The sequence below is a fragment of the Chinchilla lanigera genome, unplaced genomic scaffold (genome assembly GCF_000276665.1).
Source record: "Chinchilla lanigera isolate Chin_1 unplaced genomic scaffold, ChiLan1.0 scaffold00024, whole genome shotgun sequence".
In the NCBI taxonomy this organism is placed as follows: Eukaryota; Metazoa; Chordata; class Mammalia; order Rodentia; family Chinchillidae; genus Chinchilla; species Chinchilla lanigera.
This window is the reverse complement of record NW_004955425.1, coordinates 20,823,899-20,845,837: the sequence shown is the minus strand read 5'-3', so window position 1 is coordinate 20,845,837 and position 21,939 is coordinate 20,823,899. Positions and strand designations below refer to the sequence as shown.

The 21,939-nt window shown below is 42.2% G+C and overlaps 1 protein-coding gene across 1 annotated transcript in view; it reads right to left on the bottom strand.

Moving 5' to 3' along the window:
• Window positions 1-21,939, bottom strand: part of Tet1 (tet methylcytosine dioxygenase 1) — an 89,760-nt gene that overhangs the window by 11,328 nt on the left and 56,493 nt on the right. The window contains exons 5-11 of the mRNA XM_013514773.1: window positions 21,014-21,104; window positions 20,405-20,498; window positions 11,333-11,544; window positions 7,607-7,757; window positions 7,193-7,279; window positions 3,423-3,512; window positions 2,104-2,241 (exon numbers count right to left, since the gene is read on the bottom strand). Of these exons, the coding sequence (XP_013370227.1) occupies window positions 2,104-2,241; window positions 3,423-3,512; window positions 7,193-7,279; window positions 7,607-7,757; window positions 11,333-11,544; window positions 20,405-20,498; window positions 21,014-21,104 (863 nt within the window). The remainder of the gene's footprint in view (window positions 1-2,103; window positions 2,242-3,422; window positions 3,513-7,192; window positions 7,280-7,606; window positions 7,758-11,332; window positions 11,545-20,404; window positions 20,499-21,013; window positions 21,105-21,939) is intronic.

Sequence of the window (21,939 nt, the reverse complement as noted above, 5' to 3'; positions counted from 1 at the left end):
AGTGGATATGGTTTACCTGTCCATGGGAGGGATAATAAAGAGTGGATATGGTTTACCTGTCCATGGGAAGGATGATAAGGAGTGGATATGAAGAAATCAGGAAAATTAGGAAACACAGAGTGAGAGATTTAGGTAGAATTTCAAGATTAGATAATTTAGGGGTGAGGGAGAAGGAAAGAGACCAAGGACTGGAGAGAAGAGGGAGTCAGGGGAGGGGCAGGGGACAGAAAAAGAGTTCCGATGCTCTGTGCCTGTGCCCAGCACCCCACAGTGAGTGCTGTGCATCTCAACCACACGCCAGTAAAACTAAATAAACCCAGCAATGAAAAAATACATAAAACTGCTGGAAAGTCAGTGAAAAAGGAAATTTAGAATGATGTCACAGAACAAAGAGACAATGAACTGAAACTTGGTTTTACTCTGAACCTCATCCAGCCTGACCAGCAGACAATTTGTGGAAAATGTCCTGGCTAAAAGGTGGTGATGAGCTGAGTGTGGTGGCTCATACCTGTAGTCCCAGCAATTGGGAGGCTGAGGCAGGAGGTTCACCACTGAGTTTGAGCCAGCCTGGACTACCTAGTGAGACACTGTCTCAAAAAAAAACCAAGGGGAGTGATGATGAGCCATACCTGGAGGGGATTCACCAGAGCGGATTTTTGTTGTTCTGAGTTGTCTGGGGTTTTTTGGAGACGGTGTCTCACTAGGTAGGGCAGATTGGCCTTGAAATGCCGGCCATGCTCCTGCCACGCTGGGATTACAGGTGTATGCCACTACACCTGGCTGTTTTTTTGTTTTTTGAGACAGGCTACATGTCACTATGCAGCCTAGCCTGGCCTCCAGCTTGTAGCAATCCTCCTGAGTGCTGAGATTACAGGGAGGTACCACCACACTGGGCTCACCAGGATGGATTTACATAACTTTAGCATTTGGAGATAACATTGGGCTTACAAAGCACAGTGGCATATGCTTATAATCCTAAGCACTTGGGAAGCTGAGGCAGGAGCATCACTGAGGTTGAGGCCAGCCTGGGCTACATAGTGAAACTCTTTTTCAAAAAAGGAAAAGGTCTCAAAGACTATATTTGATATTTATAGTAATGATATGCAACCACATTACTTGGCCTCTTCTGTCTATCTGGACACACTCTTGCTAACCTACCAAAGAGGGAAGGCTACTTTGCGTATTTCTCATCACGCTGTAACAGCCTATAGCAAAGATTTATGAAGGTTTCAAAGTTATTGGGCAAACCAAAGTCCACAGCGTATCATGAAGGCAGTTACTGCAAGCAAACTTACTTCTCTGACAAAGCCTGCTGCATGATGTCCGCTGCGTCTTCAACCTTCCTCTAATCTCAGAGGCCCTTCCCACTGCCGGGCACTGGGCTGGGGCTTAACCGTGCAGTGATGCCTGACCAGTGCAAGGCCCTGGGTTCAGTCCCCAGCGCAGACACAGACACCACAGAACAAAGACATGAAGGCTTTGACCCATCTCGGGTGACTACAGACGTGGCACACATAGCCTGGTGGTAAACGTAGCTGGTACCTCTGGAATATTCATACAGACTAGGAGTAAGAACCACTGACGGGTACGGTGGTGTACACCTGTAATCTCAGAGTCAGCAGGCTGAGGCAGGAGGAGGATAATAAGCTCAATGTGCCGTACGGAAGTAAGACCAGCCTGGACCACAATGTAAGATGCTATCTCAAAGAAATCAAACCAAACCAAATCAAACTTGGCAATGTTCCCTCACGAAAACCCTGAAGCACACATGGCAAAAAGAAAACTAATGTGCCCCTCCTGCCTCAGCCTCCCAAATGCTGGCATTACAGGCATGCACCACCAGTTTCATAGTACAGAGTTGTAGCTTTAAATAATCCTGTACTCCTTTCTCCCAGCAAAAACACCACAATTAAAAATATGAGTTAAATGTGGCAACAAAGTGAGACTTGTTTTATAACACCTTGGAAAGATACTGATAATTTTAATAAACATTACCTACATGACACCTAATCACAACTAAAATAAGGTTTGTCACCACAGGTAAGGGCTGCAGCCTAAGTGTGCAGCGACAGCTTCCTGACATGTGGCCCCGCGGGTGCGTACCACAGTGCTCCCGTTGTTCATGTTGTGGATGTCCCGGTGTGGGTGTGCACAGAAGTCGAGGCAGGCAGTGACCCCAGAGAAAGGACGCCCTTCCTTGCGACCAAGCCGGCATTCTCGGGCAACGTGTTCATACTCCACCTACAAGAAAGGAAGCACAGGACAGACACATCTTTAAGAGACGGAAAAACCACAAAGGACATGAATTACATGGGCAGAGTTTTTAGTGTCAGTGCAAAGTAGAAACACAGTCTTTGTTTTTCCAGTGCTGGGACTGAAACCCAGGGCCTCTGAAGGCCAGGCAAGCACTCTGGCACTGCACTGGACTACATCACCAGTCCACAGCTCTTTTGCAGAGGAAAAGCTAGAGCTGTGTTCAGTGACATGCCACAGTCCCAGCAGCTCGGGAGGCTGAGGCAGGAGGACCCTTTGCACCAGGAGTTTGAGGCCTGCCTGGATAACACAGTGGGCTGTATCTAGTTAACTAATGAATTATGAAAAAGAAAGTTGGAACTTAACAGAGAACGTGCCATTGACAAGATCCAAGTAAACTACAGATTTCTGAGGAAACAGACTTTGGATGCTGGGCGTGTAGCCTGGGTTTACTGTGTATTAGAAGGCCCATGCAGGGGCTGGGGATTTAGCTCAGTGGCAAAGCGCCTGCCTGGTAAGCGCAAGGTCGTGAGTTCGGTTCCCGGTACCAGAGAAAAACCAAAAAAAAAAACCCAAAAAAACAGCTTAAGAAGGCCCATGCACTATCCACTGTGCAATGGAGCCACCTAATGTATAGCACCATATTTAAAAAAAAAAATTTACACTTATTTTCAATTTATATATGGCTTGTACATAATTTCTCACATCCTAGGGACTCTTCTAGTGAGACCCTGGGTTCGATCCTTAGCATTTCCCACCAAAAGTAGAAATAGTCATATTGACATATTTTAAAATGCACTCAACAAAAATTATACACGAAAAAGTTCAAGGTTTAAAGTTTTCCATTAATGAGGATTTTTTTATTCTGTCTTTTTGAGATCCTCCTGCCTCAGCCTCCTGAGTGCTGGGATTACACATGTGCACCACCACACCCAGCTGAGGACTTTAAAAGTACAGGACAAAAATTTTTTTTGAGACAGAGACTTACTTACTCTGTAGTTCAGACTGACCTAAAAATGACTGTGTAGTCCACACTGGCCTTAAACTTGTGGTAATTCTTCTGTCTCAGCTTGTCAAATGCTGGGATTACAGGTGTGTATCACCACCCCCAGCTCTACAAAGACATTTGAACCACGCTGAAGAGCACTGTAAAAGGTTCCAAAACATACCTGGTTTTGGTAAGCAACAGGAGCATACTGCTTATAAATTGGAGCTAATTCTGTAGCCAGACTCTGTAAATTATCTTCCAGGTTTTTTTCCTACAGGAAAAGACAGTCCATCTAGGTTATTTTATAATAACATATATATGAGGACAAGGTATGAAACTGCACTAGAAATAATTGCTGATGCATGATCTATACTTACCATAACAAAATAGCTACCATAGAAAATTAGAGTATCTTTTTCTTAATCTGAACTATTAGGAATTTTTATGCCTAATTAGATCTTTTAAAATGAGAATTGCTGTAAATTATCTAGAAAACTAAACACTATTAGAGGTTAACTTGCAGAAGTGCTCATGTTGCTAAGGATGAGAACCATATTTTGTATTTATTAAACAGTATTGGGTACTGAAATAAATGAAGACTAGGTTCCTGCTGACGAAGGGACATAGTGAATGAAGAATTCAAGGGGACATAATGTGATCAAGGTGACATTATGTAATAACAGAGGGGGAGAGAAACATGCAACACATCCTATGCTACGAATCTCAAATATAATGAATATATCCTTAAAATAATACCATGAATCATGAGTTATTCTTTGTAGAATGGTTAAGTGAGTGTGACAGGTTTAGTAGATGCCTCATCTAGTAGATCAAAAGTAATCAAGTGGGCAGCTAGGTGTCTACAACCAGTGTTGTGTCTTCTATGCCTGAAAGCTGGGTAAGGTTTCCTGGGACTACGGGGACCATGAACGCCACCTAAGAACAGGGTTGCTACAGACTTTCTCAAATAGGCGTCTGTGTTACAAACAGGTGATCCTGGGATGATGAGTGATGGAGAGAAGAGATACCCTGGAGAGAAGGGATACCCTGGAAACAGTAGTTAAAAGACCACTGAAAGCTTTTCCTATATGATGACACTGTCAGCCAAGTGCACTGAGAGCAAGGTTGGAAGAAGAGCGGAAGGAAGTGGCAGCTGTCCTGGCCGGCGAGCTGCTGGGCGGGGACGCCCTCAACACAGCCGCAGGGAGCAGCTCACTTCTCTAGTACCCAAGATCCGGATGAAAGCCAGAGTCACCCAATGGGCAGACTCCACAGGAAGTCAGCTCTGTGATGGTTTGCTTACACGCCTCTGTCTGGCACCCATGAACATCAGTGATGACCCATTGTTTTCCTACTAATTTAGGTCCAGCTTTTGATTATACAAGAAATCCTGTGATCCCAGCACTCTGGGAAATAAAAAGTAAAAAAGGCTGGAGACAGAGTAACTGTGAAGGACTTATATTGAATCCCTGGGTGGGTGGGGGCCCAGATAAGACAAACAGAGAGACAAGAAGTCCGTATGTAGAGGTCTCATTTCCAGTGTAGTCCATTTGTGTGGTTCTGACTTACTGTAGCACAAAAAAATCGTCATACTGCTTTAATAGTAGTTGATAGCTACACCTGCACATTAATTATTGCATTGAGTTAGGGGAGACTCTAGAGTAATGATTTAAAGATGATTTAGAAGGTTTTGATTTTTTTTTTTTTGATCATGCAATATTGTGTTAGGTGGGTGTTGCATTTCACTGCTAGTACAATAATGCAGACTATGGTAATGAGTGTATACTTTTATTGATAAGGACATTAGAAAAACTACAGGTAAGGATGCAGTAGGTCTAAATTCCCCAACATTATGACATCATGTAGGTGTATTTTATAATAGTATCTATTATAAAACATCCAGTGTCACAAGTCAGACTGAGTAAAACTAAGATAGTAGGCAAATAGGGACGAATAATACAAGCTTTCTTGTGTCAGTGAATCCTGGTGTCACCTGTTGTTAGGTGCTTTAGTCATGTTGTAAAAATCCTGACTTTCTAGTTGCCTCATTCAAATGCATGCACATGTCACATACAGTGAGGACTGCTGATTGGAGCTTTACTTAAAGATGCTTTTGGCTCTTACTATATCTGATCTCTGGTGACCCCGGTGTCTGCCCCCAGTGTATACCCTAGGTGGCTATAATCACCACCCGGACACCTCTCCAGATGCAGGTTCTCAGCAGTATTGATACAAGGTCAATGCTTAGATTTCCCTTTAGAATTTCAAAGCCCAATGCTCAGACTGAACATATGACCACTGCCCTACCAACCCAGTCCTCTGCACTGTACTGCATATCCAGGAGCAGCGCCTGCACACCCACCACTGCTCACCAATCCCTGTGTAACAACCCTGTTCCAAGCCACCGCTCCCCCTTCCTGCGTTCACTCACAGTGGCGAGCTTCCCTTACCAACCCATGCCAACACTCAAAGAGCACCCAGAGAGACCCCAGTGTAAGTCTCTCCCTCCTTCTTAAAACCCTTCTGTGATCTTCCAAACCTCTTGCCGTGCCTTACAAGACTGCTGCATGCACCTCACTGTCCCTTGCCTGCTGAGCTTCAGCCATACGGGGCTCTGACAGTGCCCGGAATGACCACGTTTCCTCCTGGATCACAAGCACTATAAGGCGTTACTCGTTATTATAAATCACCACAAGCAAACCATTCTCACATTCATTCATTACTTAACGAGATGAAGAGCATACAAAAAATTAACAATCTTGTCAGTGTTAAAGGTATAATTATATACCAACACATACTTCTACAATGTCATATTTAGAAAGAAAACTGGTGAATTAAAAAAAAAGAATGAACAGCACACTCTAGAGCAGTGACGGTGAACCTTTTAGTTTTCAGTGATAACAGCGCCCTGCAGCACACGTGCCATGTACCGTGCATTTGCCCCCACTGCTATAGAGTGCTCCCGTCTATGAGCACAGGGCCCGTCCATTTTCAAGTATTGCATGTGTCCCTTTGGTAAGGTTTTATGGTTCTCTACCGAAGTGCCTAATATACTTCATGTTAGAATTTTTCTGAGACTTTATTGGTAGATAGGCAAGTTACTGAAATTTGATAAGACACCATATTATCAAGCTATCATGTAAACTCTATTAACAGACATAATATTATATAGTTTAATTATTTTTTGTTCTCAAGACAGGAGATAATAATATCTGCAAATAACTTTTGAGTTATGCCACTACTGTACTGAATTAGCTTGAAAATGTAGAAAATGCTAAATAGTTATCTCTTTAAAGGGTATTACTTAATAATTCTGATCTCTTTTTGAAAGTTGTTATGTTAACTGTACTACATACACTGTTGGATTAAATCTTGCTATTTTATTTTATGTTTTCTATTTATCTTGCATGCTAGTGATTTGTAAACCACTTCTGGTGACTTGTGCAAGGATTAAGAACCTTTTTAAACATACACTTTCTCAACTGTATGCAACACATACGCATAGTGTTTTCCAAACTGTGGGGCATGACTTCCTAGAGGGTCATATCATTTTTCAAAGAAATGAAATTTAATAAAAAATATCATCATAAATTAGAAAAATCCACAGGGATAACTATACTAACTTTAAGGTAAGTATTGTATTCTTTTACTTTTGTTTTACTTGTTTATATACATGTGCATAGAGGTTCACAATCCATTTTGTGCTTTTGGTCACCACTCCAAGTTTGGAAAACGCTGATCTTCCAGTTAATTAAATCCTCCTCCCCTAAACAAAGCATAACACATTACCATACTTCATCTCCTTTGTGCCACACCCCCTCCCCCACCTTCCCACCCTCAATTTGAAAAAAAGATGGAATTATATTTATAGGTTCTTTTTTATATTTAAAAAAATGTAAGTACTCAGCTTATTAAAACTTAACACCAAGGTTGACTGATTTCTTTGCTCACCATGGCCACGTGTTCCTTACAGACTCGTTCCGGTCTCACATATCTTCTTTCTGGATTACGTCCTTTAGTAATTCTTTCATAGTAGGTCTGTGGGTAGTAAACTTTCTGAGTCTTGGAAATGCTGGCAAATGGTTTTTCCTATGCTGGCTGGGTATAGAATGCTAGGTTCTTTTAACAGTGATTTCCTTGGGGTTAGAGGAGCAAGAGAAGGGGAGGTGGGCCAGGGACAACTGGGGTTTGGGTGGAGAGTTAGAGCTCTTAATTTATTTAGAATTTTAAATTATGTACTTCTATATATTTAGTATTTTTTACTACTTTTTAAACTTTAATTTTGTTAACATCTCAAAAAATTTAAAGAAATATACTTATATAGCATTGTGTAATTAAAAAAAAAAACACAGAAAGGACACTTACATGTAGGGGAGAACTTGGATCAATTCTAAATCTTCTGGGACTTGGGCTTCTACCAAATTTGCACCCGTTGAAGTACATGCTCCATGAACAGCCGAAAGAGAATGAAGCTCCACAGGTCTCTGGGTCAATCCCTTGACACGTGCAGGTACGACTGTAACATGGTAATGGCAAGGGAGACAACTGAGAAAGCAGGATAATTCCTCCAGCAAAACACTTGCAGGGCACAGAACTTTGGAAATACAGACACGATAGCTATTGACAGGCTATACGTATCCATTTTATAACTAAAATTTGCACCAAAAAGTTTGCTCAAGATGATAAATCCAAAAAAATGGCACAATATACAAATCTAAAATATTTAGATCTAGGGATCTAAAATCAATCACTTTGTTTGATTTGGAGATGCCCAAAGTGAAGAAATAACGGGTCCGGATTTTCTTTATTTTGAGATAGGGTCTCACTTTGTAGTGCAGGCTGGCTTTGCACTCGCTATGTAGCCCAGGTTGACCTTGAAATCATAGCGATACTCCTGCCTCAGCCTCCCAAGTGCAGGGATTACACGTATACACCAACATGACCAGTTTGAGCCTGGATATTAAATCCAAGATCTATTCCCTATCAAAATGAAAATTAGAATGACACATTACCTTTCTAGATCTTAGATCCTTTATGTCGAAAATGAGACTGATATAATTTTCTGACAATTAAAGGAGAATATGACATAGTGAATGTAAAATCACTGTCAATCTTAAGACTTTCTGAATATCAAAATGAGAATAATGTAACATATTATAATAATGTAATTTGGTACATTATAATGTAATTTGGTAAATGTAACATTTTTAGGTATTCTTGAAGCCCAAGTTAGACTCTACAGTAAATATGACAAGGTATAGTATATATATACAGAGATACAAAACCAAGAATAGAGCACATACTCTTCTAGTAGTTTTAAATTTGCATAAGTTAAAACTTCTAATAGAATAAATGTAGCACTTGTAAAATGATAAGCTAGGCATGATGGTACATGCCTGTAATCCTAGCACTAGGGAGGCTGAGGCAGAAAAAAAAAAAAACACTGAGTTCAAGCCCAGCCTGGACTACACAGTGAGAGCCTCTCTTTAAAAAAAAAAAAGAAAGAAAAAACAGGCTGGGTATGTAGCTCAGTGATGCAGCACCTGCCTGGCAAGTGTGAGGTCTTCAGTTCAATTCTTGGTACTCCAAAACGAACAAGAAGGAAGGAAGGAAGGAAGGGCAAGATATAACTCAAGGGAAAACTGAAGAGTGGTTCAATTATGCTACCTTCCCTTCAACTTCTTACACAGATGGGATAGATATTGTGAAGGAGCATAAGACAGCACAATAACTTGAAAAAGAAAACAAATGTGATGCAAATGGAAGCCAGGCACGGTGGTGCATGCCTATAATCCCAGCACTTGGGAGGTGAGGCAGGAGGATCATTGCGAGTTCAAGACCAGCCTGGGCTACAAAGTGAGCCCAAGGCCAGCCTGGACTGCAAAGTGAGACCTTGTCTCAAAAAGAGACACATCAAATCTGAGATGGGAGAAAATTACTATGATGCATATTACTAGAAACTACATGTTTGAATATAAAGTATAAATTATGTAATGTATTTTTGTTTGTTGATACAGTGTCTTGTAATACAGCCCAGGCTGGTTTCAAACTCAAAATCCTCCTTTCCTTCCTCTGCCTCCTTAACACTGTGACTATAGGAATATACTACCAAGGCTGTGTATTTTCATTGAAGTTAAATTTCATTATTCTGATAATTATACTGTGGTTATGTAAAAGGATATTTTTAGGCAAATCCACTGATGGATTACTGCAGTGGGAAGGCATAAATGCTTTCAAATAAAAGTCAACAGTGACACTGTGTTTACTGTGTGCCTACTATGTACATAAAAACAAAAGTAAAGTTGGATCTAATAAAGGTATATAAAAGTTCACTAAAGAATTCTTACGTGTTTTCTATAAACATGAAGTTTTAGAAAATGATCTGGTGTGTCTGTATTAGGCAAAATAAAATAACACTTATTAACTTAGTGGGAGGATTAAATAAATCAAAAGGTATGTATAAGCTTTATGTCTTTTTTTTTTTGAGGCAGGGTCTCACTATGCAGTTCAGGCTGGCCTTGAGCTCACTATGTAGCTCAGGTTGGCCTCCAACTCACATGATCCTCCTGCCTCAGCCTGCGGAGTGCTGGGATTGCAGGCATGCACCACCATGTCTGGCGTGGATAACCTTTAGAAAAGAATTTCACAAAACAAAGTCCTATATCTCCACAGAATAAAATAATTAGCACATGTTAATTTTGTGCAGATTGGGAAGAAAATTTACATATATATATATGTATTTTTTAAACTTCATTTTGAGATAGCGTCTTGCTAAGTTGCTTAAGCTGAGATCAAATTGGGGATCCTCGTGCTTCAGCCTCCCAGAGTGCTGGGATCATAGGCGTGTGCCTCCACACTGGGCAGTCCTATATAGTACGGGTCTAAGGATATATAACTCAGTGGTAGCATACACAAGGCCATGGGTTTAAATGCCTGCACCCAAAAAATGTTTCTAACAAGTACTAAAAGAAAACATGGGACAATTATTCTATAATTTGTAAAAGAGGGGAAAACACCTAAACACCTTTTAAAATCCAAACTCAAATAAGGTCAGATCTGTTTAACTGCATTACTAAAGAAACTTTTGCAAAGCATGGCATGGCAAAGTATAAAGACAAATCAGGAAAAGTACTTGCAAATGACATCCCTGACAAAGCTTTACCAGCCCCAATATATAAAAATGGAGGCAAAATGAACAGCGATCCTTTAGGAAACTGGCCTATAATAATTAACAGCTGACAAAGAAAATAAGAAAGGACTGGCGTGGAGGCCCAGGTCTGCATTCCCAGCACTCAAGAGCTGCACTAGGAGGATGAAGTGACCTTCTAGTTAACCATCAGCCAGGACAACAGACTGCAACCCCTGCTCGACCCCTTCTCAAAGGAAACAGATAATAAAGGAAAGCCCAGTGGCTCTTAACCACAGAAAGCGACTCACAGTATTTACAGCACAATCACACGCACACTGAGCACTTTCCCTATTAAGTGGCCCAAAACTCAAATGTGACAACGTATTTATCATAAGAACACAGGAAACCAGCTAATCGCTTAGTGTGAACAGAGAAAATACAGATGCTGCCAGCCTTTAGAAGTAACTTTCCTGTTAAAACCCCTTTCTGTCCTACTGTGTGTGAGGAGGGTCAGGTAGCAAAGAGGGAAGCAGGTAAAGAATCCCCTAGGGACTGGTTGTATAGTTCCATTCAGGGCTAGGGCTGCTAAGCCTGAGAAAGAGCCTGGATTCAGGCACTAGCACCCTCCCAAAAACTGTGGTCCTTACAGTACTGGGGGTTGGACCCAGGGCATTCATATTGGGCTACAGTTCCACGTCATTTTATTTTTTGAGTCAGGGACATGCCAAGTTTCCCAGGTAGAACTCAGGATCCTCCTTCCTAAGGCTCCCAAAGTGACAGAAAGAGGCCTGTACCACCAAGTCTGGTTTCCATAACTGTCTGAAAATGTTGACTGCTTTTAGCTCCACAGCACCTGAAATCCAAGGATCCCATTTAATAGACTGAGTTGGTAGTTAAGTAACAATTTCCCATGACAGACTAGAGATCTGAATTTCAAAGTGGTACAAAACAGGTTTGATTACTTTTCATTGAGGGTACATCTTCGGTCTGTCGGGTGACCATTGTATGACTTTAGGTTCTCAGTGAGCTCCGTGTACAGCCTGTCCGCCATCGGCAGAGGGATGCCATCCCACAACATGATGAGCACCACTATCACAGCAGTCTCACACTGGTGGCCTGGGCGCTGCCGGACCAAACAAAGAACCTTCTCTTCCTCACTGCTTCTTCTGATAACCTGCAAAAGCAGAATGTATTTATCTATGGAAAACAAGCATCCTGAAGTGTGAAGGCAATCGCTACTCCTTTTAAAGCTCCATATGACTCTATTTCAGTTTATTAGACAAAAATTCTACCATGTACCACCAGGGGCTAAGGTCTCTAGAAGCGAAGGAGACCATCCACTGTCTTGTACTTGCCTCCACGAAACTCACACAAACAGCATCTCAGGTCACACGATGAACAAAAGGCAGGCAGAAGAGGAATTATACTTGCAAAGAAGAGTCTACTCTTGGTTCATTATTGTTAGGGCTTGACTCAGAAAAACATAGTAATTTTTATGTGTTTCTTATTTAAACAAAACAAAGCAAAATAAAAACAGGCCGAAGAGGTTAAAGAAGCTAAGCATGATGGCGCACGCCTATTATCCTAGCACTGGGGAGGCTGAGGCAGGGGGAATCACTCTGAGTTTGAGGCCAGCCTGGGCTACACAGTGGGTTCAAGACCAGGCTAAACTGTGCAGTGACACCCTATCTCAAAAAAATCAAACCAAAACAAACAAAAAGGGAGAGAGAGGAGGCTGAAGAAGAGAAATTATATATCCAATAGTATACGTATTACTAAAAGGATGAAGAAATTGGAGTTCTATATTCCTTCACTCAGGAAGATGAAGCAGGAGGATCACCCCAAGTTTGAGGCCAGCCTGAACTACCCAGTGAGACCCTGTCTCAAAAAGACCAAAAAGGTAAAATAAAATTAAATGTAAAAAGGTAACTCCTTTGGAAAAATATTAGTATTAACAAGAGCTGAAAATGTACATACACCCACAACCCAGCAATTCCGCTTCTAGTCCCACACTAACTAGAAATATACTTTCCCATTTCCCAAAATTAGCAGCAGGGTTCATAGCTGCCCCCACTGAAAACAATCAAAATGTCATCACCAATAGAATGGCCCAATACATTGTAATTACTCACAATAACAGAACACTACTTAGCAATGCCAATGATTTAATGGCAAATTTGAGCCTTTGTGCCTAATCTGGGCTATTTAGTATGAATTTATCTCAAAAAAAAGAAAAGAAAAGAAAAGGCTGGGGATATAACTCAGGTCCTAGGTTCAACCTCCAGTTCAAAAACAACCACGAAAGCTCAGAAATTGATTATTTTTGACTGTTGCAATACTAGCCCTTAATTCCTTTGTTTATTTTATTCATTTCTTTTATGTTTTTTGAGATAGGGTCTCACTGTGTATCTTAGCCCCGTTACTACACAACCCAGGCTGGACTTGAGCTTGCTGTGATCCTCCTGCCTCAGCCTTCTGAGTGCTGGGATTACAAGCGTGCCCCTTGATGCCCAGCATGTATGTTTTCCCCTCTCAGTTTTTTTTTTAGTTCCTTTCTCTACAGTAAAAGCTTTGTCTTCCCTTCCTTTCTTTATTTCTCAGAAACTGAACATTTTCATAAATTTCTTAACTTCAGTTAGGATGTAATGTGCATTAGAAGCTACTTTATCTTAGCAGCTACTGGAAACTTGGCTCTGGAGCACAGAACTCAGTTCACAGGAGGCCCATATCAAATAGTTAAGTGAGTGCTTAACACCCACAAAAAGCCAGTGTGGTTACATTTTATAAAAATTTCAAATACTGTAACTTATTGAGAAAACCTTCAGTAAAATTTTTGTCAAGAATCATACTCTTAGCCTATGGTGGCACATGCATGTAATCCCAGCACTAGGAAGCCTGAGACAGAGGAATCGCTGTGAGTTTGAGGCCACCTGGGCTACACAGTGCAACCCTGCCTGGGGGAAAAAAAAATGGGCCATTTAGAGTGACCTTGAGTACAAGGGTGTGAGGCCATTCATTATTAAATATACAATAACTCTCGAGGCCGGGGTGTAGCTCAGTGGGTACAGTGTGTGCCTCTGCCTCTCACAGGCAAACCCCTGGAATAAATAATCCCCAGCACCAAAACCTACAAAAACACTTCACTGGCAAAGATTGTTCTGAGACACACAGTGACCACTGCAGATTCCCAAGAGAGAGAAGGACCAATTTGACAATATTCTTACATTTCTGGACAGGGCTAGGTCAAATCAAGGCCCAAGGAAGGATTGTGCAATGGCGCACAGATTGAGCCGCGTACCACAGTACAAGCGCACCGCCAAAAAAAGCAAAAGACAAGTATCTACACAGCTACCCTCCATGGGGATCGAATCCAGGAGTGAACTACATAGTGAACTACACCCTCCCTCAGTCCTTTTTAAAACCGTTTCTGAGACAGATTCTTCCTAAGCCACTAAGTTGCCAAGGCTGATCTAGAACTTTCAATCCTCCTGCTTCAGCCTCCCTGATTGCTGGGGTTACAGGTGTGTAACACCATGCCCAACTTCTAAACAGTTTTTTAACTGTCCATGTCCAAAAAGCAGAGGAGAAAAAAAAAAAAAAAAAAAAGCAGAGGAGAATGTGAAGTCTATGCACATTCTTGTTCTATATGTAGAAAAATACTGTGTCTGTCAATATCAATGAGTAGGGTGCTGCCATTTACTTCTGAAACCCAAGCACTGACCTCCCTCCGTGCCACGTGGGTGGAGCATTTTGTTTATCACACCAGCGTCACTACTCTGATGCTTGGTGCTTACCTACAGGCATAGGAAGCACACAAAGGGGGCCTTTCTAGTGCTTCTGAATATGAGCCATACAGGTGAACATCCAGATACAACAGACAATGTGATTAAAAAATAAATGAAAAGAAACAAATGGTAATAGCCAGGTCCAGCGGCCCATTCCTGTAATCCTAGAACTTGGGAGGCTGAGGCACAAGGACCACTGTGAGTGCAAGGGCAGCCTGGGCTACAAACTGAGTTCAAAGCCAGCCTGAACTGCGTAGTGAAACCTTGTCCCCTAAAAAAGGAAAAGAGCTAGATATAGAAAAAGAAAGAAAAAAAGAACTACATATAACGGCACAAATGCTCAAGTTGCTGGAAGATAGCATAGGGGAAACCCTGGAAGCCACAGGCAAGGACTTCTCAAACAGAACTTCAGCAGCACAGGCAGTGATACCAAGTGTCATGGCTCCTGTCTAGATGTCTTCCTCTAAAGCCTCATGCAGTCAGAGGTGGGGCTTTTTGGAGGTGGCTGAATCTAGAGTGTGTGACTGAGGCATAGTGCAATGCTAGGATTAAGGTGGGTAATACTAAGTCAGTTCACTGACTAGTTTGGCGCTGCCCTGATCCCTGTGGCCTGGATACGATATAAGGGACAGAAAGAGGCTTGTCTTCTACCTTGTTGCTTTTGCTGTCTTCTGCCCGCCATGAACTGTTTCTCCTCTGCCCCTCTGCCTTGGAGCCCGCGGACTAAGCACTGAAGCCTCTGCAGGGCCAGGGACATGGCTCAGTGGCACAAGCACTTGCCGGGCAAGTGCAAAGTCCTGAGTTTGATTCCCGGTACCAAGAAAGGAAAAAGAAACCTCTGCAAACAGTGCGCTAAGTGAACCTTTTAAACTTTAACTTTGGGTGTTGGGTATTTTGTCTTGTTAACAAGAAAAGTAACTAAGACACCAAGGGTCATCATTGAATGGGATCACACCAAATTCAAACGCTTTCACATAGCAAAGGAAACACCCGACAGTGTGAAGAGACAACCTGCAGAACAGAAGAAAAATTTAAAAATCACATTTGCCAGATACTCTTCTCATGGGGAACAAATATCTAGAATCATTAAAGAAATTTTTAAAAAAAGTGTCAAAATCAAAAATGAACAAATGAACTAAAAGACTGTACATGGCCAAAGAGTGCTGTTCAGCATCTTCAGCCTCTACAGAAATGCAGTCAAAAGTAGTCTGAGCCAAGTGTGGTAGTGCAAGCCTATCATCCCAGCACTGAGGAGGCTGAGTCAGGAGGATCACCATGAATTCAAGGCCAGCCTGGGCTACATGGCAAGACTCTACCTCAAAAAACATGCACAAAAGAAAACCACTCTGACGTCTGAGATCCCACCTTACTCCTGGCAGAGTGGCCCACCACCCAGAACTCAAAAGCAACAATTGCTGGGAGGTGAGGGGGACCAGAACCTTCCCACATGGCAGGCAGGGTGTAAATGAGTACAACCACTGTGGAGACCAGTATGGGATTCCTCAGAAGCCTGGCAACAGAAATCCCATTCGCTCCAACTCCCTCTCTCCTGGGTATTTCACTACAGCGCCTGTTGTAGACCTGCTTCTGGAAGACAGAGTGCGGTGCAGCGTGGTGGCCTAGCTCTGCAGACAGCTGCGACCCCACTGGGCCTGCAGACAGACACGCACGCAGTAGAGTCAGCCATAGGAGAGTGGACTGGTGTCGCTCACAGGAAAACAGATGTCTCAAGACCATGAAGTTAAGAGAAATAATCTAAATCCACAAATACTATCATATGGTTTCTTTCATGTGAGAAGCCCAAACACAAATAAGAGTAAAATAAAGGAGAGATAGCAGGAAGCAGGGAGGCGACCCTCTGGAGGTAGGGGAGGGTGGAAGGGCAAGGGAGGAGAGGAGGGAGTGGAAGATGAGCGCAACACTTGAGCACCAAGTACCCAAATGAATGGGAAGATTCTATATCATAAACACATACCAAAATCAAACAGAAAGATTTCCTTTAAAAATGAGTTCTACACTGAACTGAGACAGCATAACCGTAACTGTAATGTTACACTAGAAAATAATAGGGTTAAGTGGATAAAACCATGTTTTATAGCCAAAAAAAAATCCCAAAAACCAAAGTGCGTGATGACAAGCACCACCCACATGCAGTCTGCCTGATCTGATCCTTAAGTGTAGATGGTGGTCTAATACTCAGATCATGTCACAGGCACCTAAGAAGCCCAGGGTACCACTCCTGTCTTCACTGCTGCCATGGTAACAGGAGAGGCAGTGCCTGATTCATGCAGACAGAAGCACTATCATGGCCTAGCCAAAGACAAACACAGCTGAGGAAGAGACTAGGCAGACCCTTGGGACAAAGGAATACCTTTTTTGAGATTGTGTAAAAGTAAAAAAAAAAAACCAGATTGTGTAAAAGTGCAAGGCAGGGATGGTGGCACACACCTGTGATCCCAGTACTCAGGAGGCGGAAGCAGGAGGATTGCTGTGAGAGCGAGGCCAGCCTGGGCTACACAGGGAGACCCCGTCTCAAAAAACAAAAACTAAAAATACATATTTAGGTTCTGGGAGCGCCAGGCGTGGTGGCGCATGCCTGTAATCCCAGCACTTGGGAGGCTGAGGCAGGAGGATCATTGTGAGTTCGAGACCAACCTGGGCTACAAAGTGAGCTCAAGGCTAGCCTGAACTGCATAGTGTGACCCTGTCTCAAAAAAAAAATAGATTCTGGGGATTGAAGCCAGAGCCTTGAGCATGCTACACAAGAGCACTCTACCACTGAGCTGTACCACCAACCCAAAGTAAGAAGATTTAAAGATTTTTGGATACTTTAGTTTGGTTTATGCTTCACCCTGATAGTCACATCAGATGCGAGTATTACAGAAACCATCTATGCGAGTATGTTCACTGTCACTCCTGCTGTACAAGTACAGCCCTTCAGAGGGAGTGGTGATCTATGCCTGGTGGGGTTGGAATTCTTCCTCTGTAGTCATCATCCCAGGGGCTCCTAGTTAAGGCCACAGTGCATCTGAGATAAGGTATCATCCTTCCTCCAACACCTTCTAAATAGGGAGATAACCAGGCAGGTCCTGGCCAGGCCCCAAGTGGTAAGGCAAAGAGACCAAGCTTCAACCAGGCGTGGTGGTGCCCACCTGTAGTCCCAATACTTGGGAGGCTGAGGTAGGAGGATCACCAACAGCTCTGGGCAAGCCTGGACTACATAGTTCAAGACCAGCCTGAAGTAGGTAGTGAGGCCCTGTCTCAAAAAAAAAGAGATCAGATTTTTGCCAAAGGCTGATAGGTACGTGGCAGTGTGAGTAATCACAGCACAAGGGTATGTTGAGAAAAGAATCTCACTTCTACCAGTGAAGAAAAACAGTGCTACAATGGCTTAGAAAGTGGTACTGCCTGGTTACAATCTGCTCATAGGCCTTCTGTGTGCCCCATCATGAAGAGAAGCAAGCGGCAGGTGTGATGGCCCACACCTGTAATCGCAGCACCCAGCAGGCTGAGAGTTCAACGCCAGGTGTGCTATGTAGTGAGAACCCCCACCTCAAAGGAAAAGCTACTCCTGAATAGCATAGCTATATACTACTTCAAGACACCAATTCAAGTTCAAAAGTACTCAAGTTTGTAACATAAGGTCTGTAATCTCATAATCATTTACTCAACACAAATTCACTAACAACTCCAAGCTGAGCACTGCTCCAGGCACTAGCAGTGAAGAGTATATTTTAAATAAGATAACCTGGAATGTCAGCAAAAAATAAAGCTTAATTAACCTTATGGATTTTTTTGGGGGGGGCGAGGGAGCATGGTCTCACTATGTAGCCCAGGCTGGCCTTGAATTCATGGCAATCTTCCTGCCTCAGTCTCCTAAGTGTTGAAAAACCTTATGATTTTTATAATACATGTATCAACTATGAAACCTATATTGTTTTCAGACATGGAATAGCAATACTTTGTTTTATGATTATCCCACTCAATTCTCCTTAATAGATATTTAAAATGGCTCAGCAGCACAGCTTTATTTCATTCCTTATGTCAAAACTTTATTATTGAGAAATACACTTCCCAATGAGCAAAACCTTATTACCACAAGTCAGGATGAGAGATTTATCACTGAGCCTTCTGGGAATCTAACAGTGTTCTATTTCTTAGTGGGTAGTTGTTTCACAAGTATAGTACTCACTTTACAAATGTAGACAAATTGTACACTTACATGACCTTTTCCATGATACGTTCCATGATGAACAACACTGATTGAAAGTGGGGGAGGAGGCTTTCACTGAACAACATCCTCAGCCCTTTAAAAATTTTTTTAAATATTTTGAGACAGGGTTTTGCTAAGTCATTAAATTGCCCAGGCTAGACTCAAATTTGTGATTCTCCTGCCTCAGCCTTCAATAGGTATGCATCTCCACACCTGGCTCTGACATTATTTTAAAAAATATACCCTGTGAAAGCAAGGCCAGCCCTCACACACACCTGTAATCCCAGCACTTAGGAGGCTGAGGCAGGAGGGACTTTGAGACCAGCCTAGGCTAGTGAGTTCAAGGCCAGCCTGGACTACACTACAAAGACTGTCTCAAACAAACACACACACACACACACACACACACACACACAAACCCTTTTGATCAGCTTGCAGAAAGTTGTAAGAAAAAAAATGCCATTGGAATAATTACTTAACAGCACAGTTACTACTAAAAAGTAATTTCACATGGGTTAACTTTTTAAGATCAAATTATCATCACTTTGATCTTTGGCCAAAACTTTGTACTTAGAGCCATATTTAACATGGTGTGGCACTGTCTCTACTACAGATACACAGTATATGGCCAAATACATTATTCTCTAAAAAGTAACTTCCTCTTTTTGCCTGAAAAATAGTTCATACAGAAAACCCATAGGTATTAATTTTATTGCAGAAGTTTGCTGTTTCTTGGTCATTTAAGTTTGAGTCTATACAAGTATTATGTTCCTCAAATGATTTGAAAGTCATCTGAAAGCCATTATCATGTGTATACGTCTCATCACAGTCACTGAGGTACAATTTTTTTTTTTTTTTTAACTGAGGTACAATTTTAAAAAAAAAAACAGTGTTGCGCTGGGAATTGCACACCTGCAATCCCAGCGCTTGGGAGGCTGGAGGGTCACCTTGATTCTGGGGTCAGCCTGGAATACATAGAGAAAATCTGTCTGGGGTAGGGGAATCACCCTGTTGTGCCCTTCAGAAAAAAAAACAAAACCACAACCACAACAACCCCTACCCTTTCCCTTGACCTTTGTACCTGCCATTTCTCTACTTTGGACTGCTCTTCCCCACATTCTTGGGGATATTTTACTTTACAAACTTGGATCTTTTGCGTCATTCACCTCTGTCTCTCTCTTCTGGTCTCTGTTGCCCAGGCTGGGCTCAAATTCATGGGCTCAAGGGATCCTTCTGCCTCAGCGTCCTGGATATCTGTGACTACAGGCTCCTGCCACCACAACTGCTCACCCAAGTCTCAGTGCAAACGTCTCTTCCCAGAGAGGCCCCAGGACCCATACAAGGGGAATCCCGGAGGGATCTGCAGAGCCTGGAAAGAAGACAGCACCATGGCAGCACCTAAACCAGGAGCCAGGGTGTTAGACTAACTAACTTACAAGAAAGAAGGAAGAAATTTATGGTACAGAATTTAAAAAGGAAAAATAAATTTATTACAATCAATTACATACAATTATATATCTGAGATAATCAAGGGAAATAAGTTTGGAAAGAAATACTAACATCCGCAACTGCTCTTTCAGCGTTTAAAACAAAAATGACACCTTTTTAGACATTCTAAATGTGTGAACCAGTTGGGGATATGACTCAGCGGCACAGCACCTGCCTGGCAAGCGCGAGGTCCCGAGTTTAATTTCTGGTACCCTCACAAAACAACAACAACAAAACAAAATAAAGGTGTAAACCTGCTCTGAAACCCAAAACCCAGACAAGGACAGACTGCTTCCTTGTTATTTGCCTGTAAGAGTGGCTATTTTTCTTCCTCATTTTTTTTTAAGAGCAAAGGTCTCACTATGTAGTTCAAGTTGGCCTTGAACTCACTATGGAATCCAGACTGGCCTTGAACTCACAGCGATCCTCCTGCCTCAACCTCCTGAGAACAGCTATTTTTCTAGCCCACATTTTCATTTATTACTTAACCTGTGGACTCATTTTGTTTATTAAATATTTACCAACCTGTACCAACACAGAGTACTTACCCACTTAGCGACAGGACACCCCTGAGAGCTTTTCCCTTCTTTTCCTGTGTACACAACTTTTTCTATCCTTATTGCCTTTCCTTTTTGGCCGTACCTGAGTACAAAAGACAGGGGAAATAACGTGCTCATCAATCGCCGTCCAGCCTCCAGACGGGAAGCTTTTAACATCTCCCTGCGCATCAGAGACAAGTGAACACCAGGTCAAAAATGAAACACTGCTTGGCATTTCCTTTTGTTAACAACTTGTTTTTATGTAGCTGTTATTTTTGTTATCCAGTTAGGTTTATTTCTCCTTAAAGATCAATCTTGGAAAACAGCCTGGCTTCAGGACAAATAGGGGATTATGTGGTTCATGGGGTGCTGGCGGGGGTAATCTGAATGATCTCTCGCATTAGACGATAAATATAAATAATGATTCATAGGCGGATCAGAGACTTTTGCCTCCCAAGCATAAGGCTGCCGCTTCTGCGCGGGCACGTGCGTCCCGAGCACAACGGCGCAGCGCCGCAGGCTTCTCTCCATCCCGCCACAGCGTCCCCAGAGAGGCTCGCTCTGCAGGGTCAGGTCCACGACAAAGAAGGGTTTTAATGGGGACGCGCATCTCCTCACCTAGTCTCCATGATTTCCCTGACAGCAGCAACACTTGGTCCTGCCCCCAGGTGTGTATAATATGGGCCTTTGTCTTTTTGTATCCCTCGATCTGTGGAAGGAACAAGATTATTAGACCCAAAGGGTTGCGGAAGTGCACGGGGGCAAGGAAGAGCTGTTTTCAGTTTTTTATTTTTTGAAATAAAAAAATTTAGAACAATGAATATTGACAAAGTTTTGGTTAGCTTTGATAATTACAGACAAGGACAACTGGTCTGTAAAGTAACTTGTTAGGGTTGCCTTCCTACTCTTAATTCAACCTCTAAGAATCAGAGGAGAAAAAAAACTTTAAGATATGGATCATGTTTATTTTCTTATCTCTTGCCTCAAGTTTTTTTTTTTGGTTGTCATTGAGGTACAAATTAAATGTTATCCAAGACCAACAGATGTGAGAAACTTGGCTGCATAATTCTACTAAAATTGAGCCCAGAAATTTCACTGTTGAGAATTTATTTTACTGTACTTGTACCACTATATATTTATAATGTAAATGTACAAGAATGTTCCTTGTTGCAATTACCTGTAGTATCAAACAAAAAAGAGGAGCAACCTTAGGATGTCAAAAACTGAAAGGTTAAATAAATTACAGGCAGTTTATATAATGGAATACAAGAAAGTTATTCAAACAGTTTAAAAGCTAAAGAGGCAAGGTTGTAAAAAATACTGTTTTATCTAGTGGTTTAAATTTTTTGGGGGGAGACAAGTCTCGCTCTATAATTCAGACCAGTCTTGAACTCTCTTTGTACCCCAGGCTGGCTTCAAACTTGCAGTGATCCTCCTGCCTCAGCCTCCAAAGTGCTGGGATTACAGCAGGGATCTGTAAAAATACAGGCTGCATGCCTGGCTACAAAAATACCGTTGTGAAAGACCTAACTCTGTAAAACTGG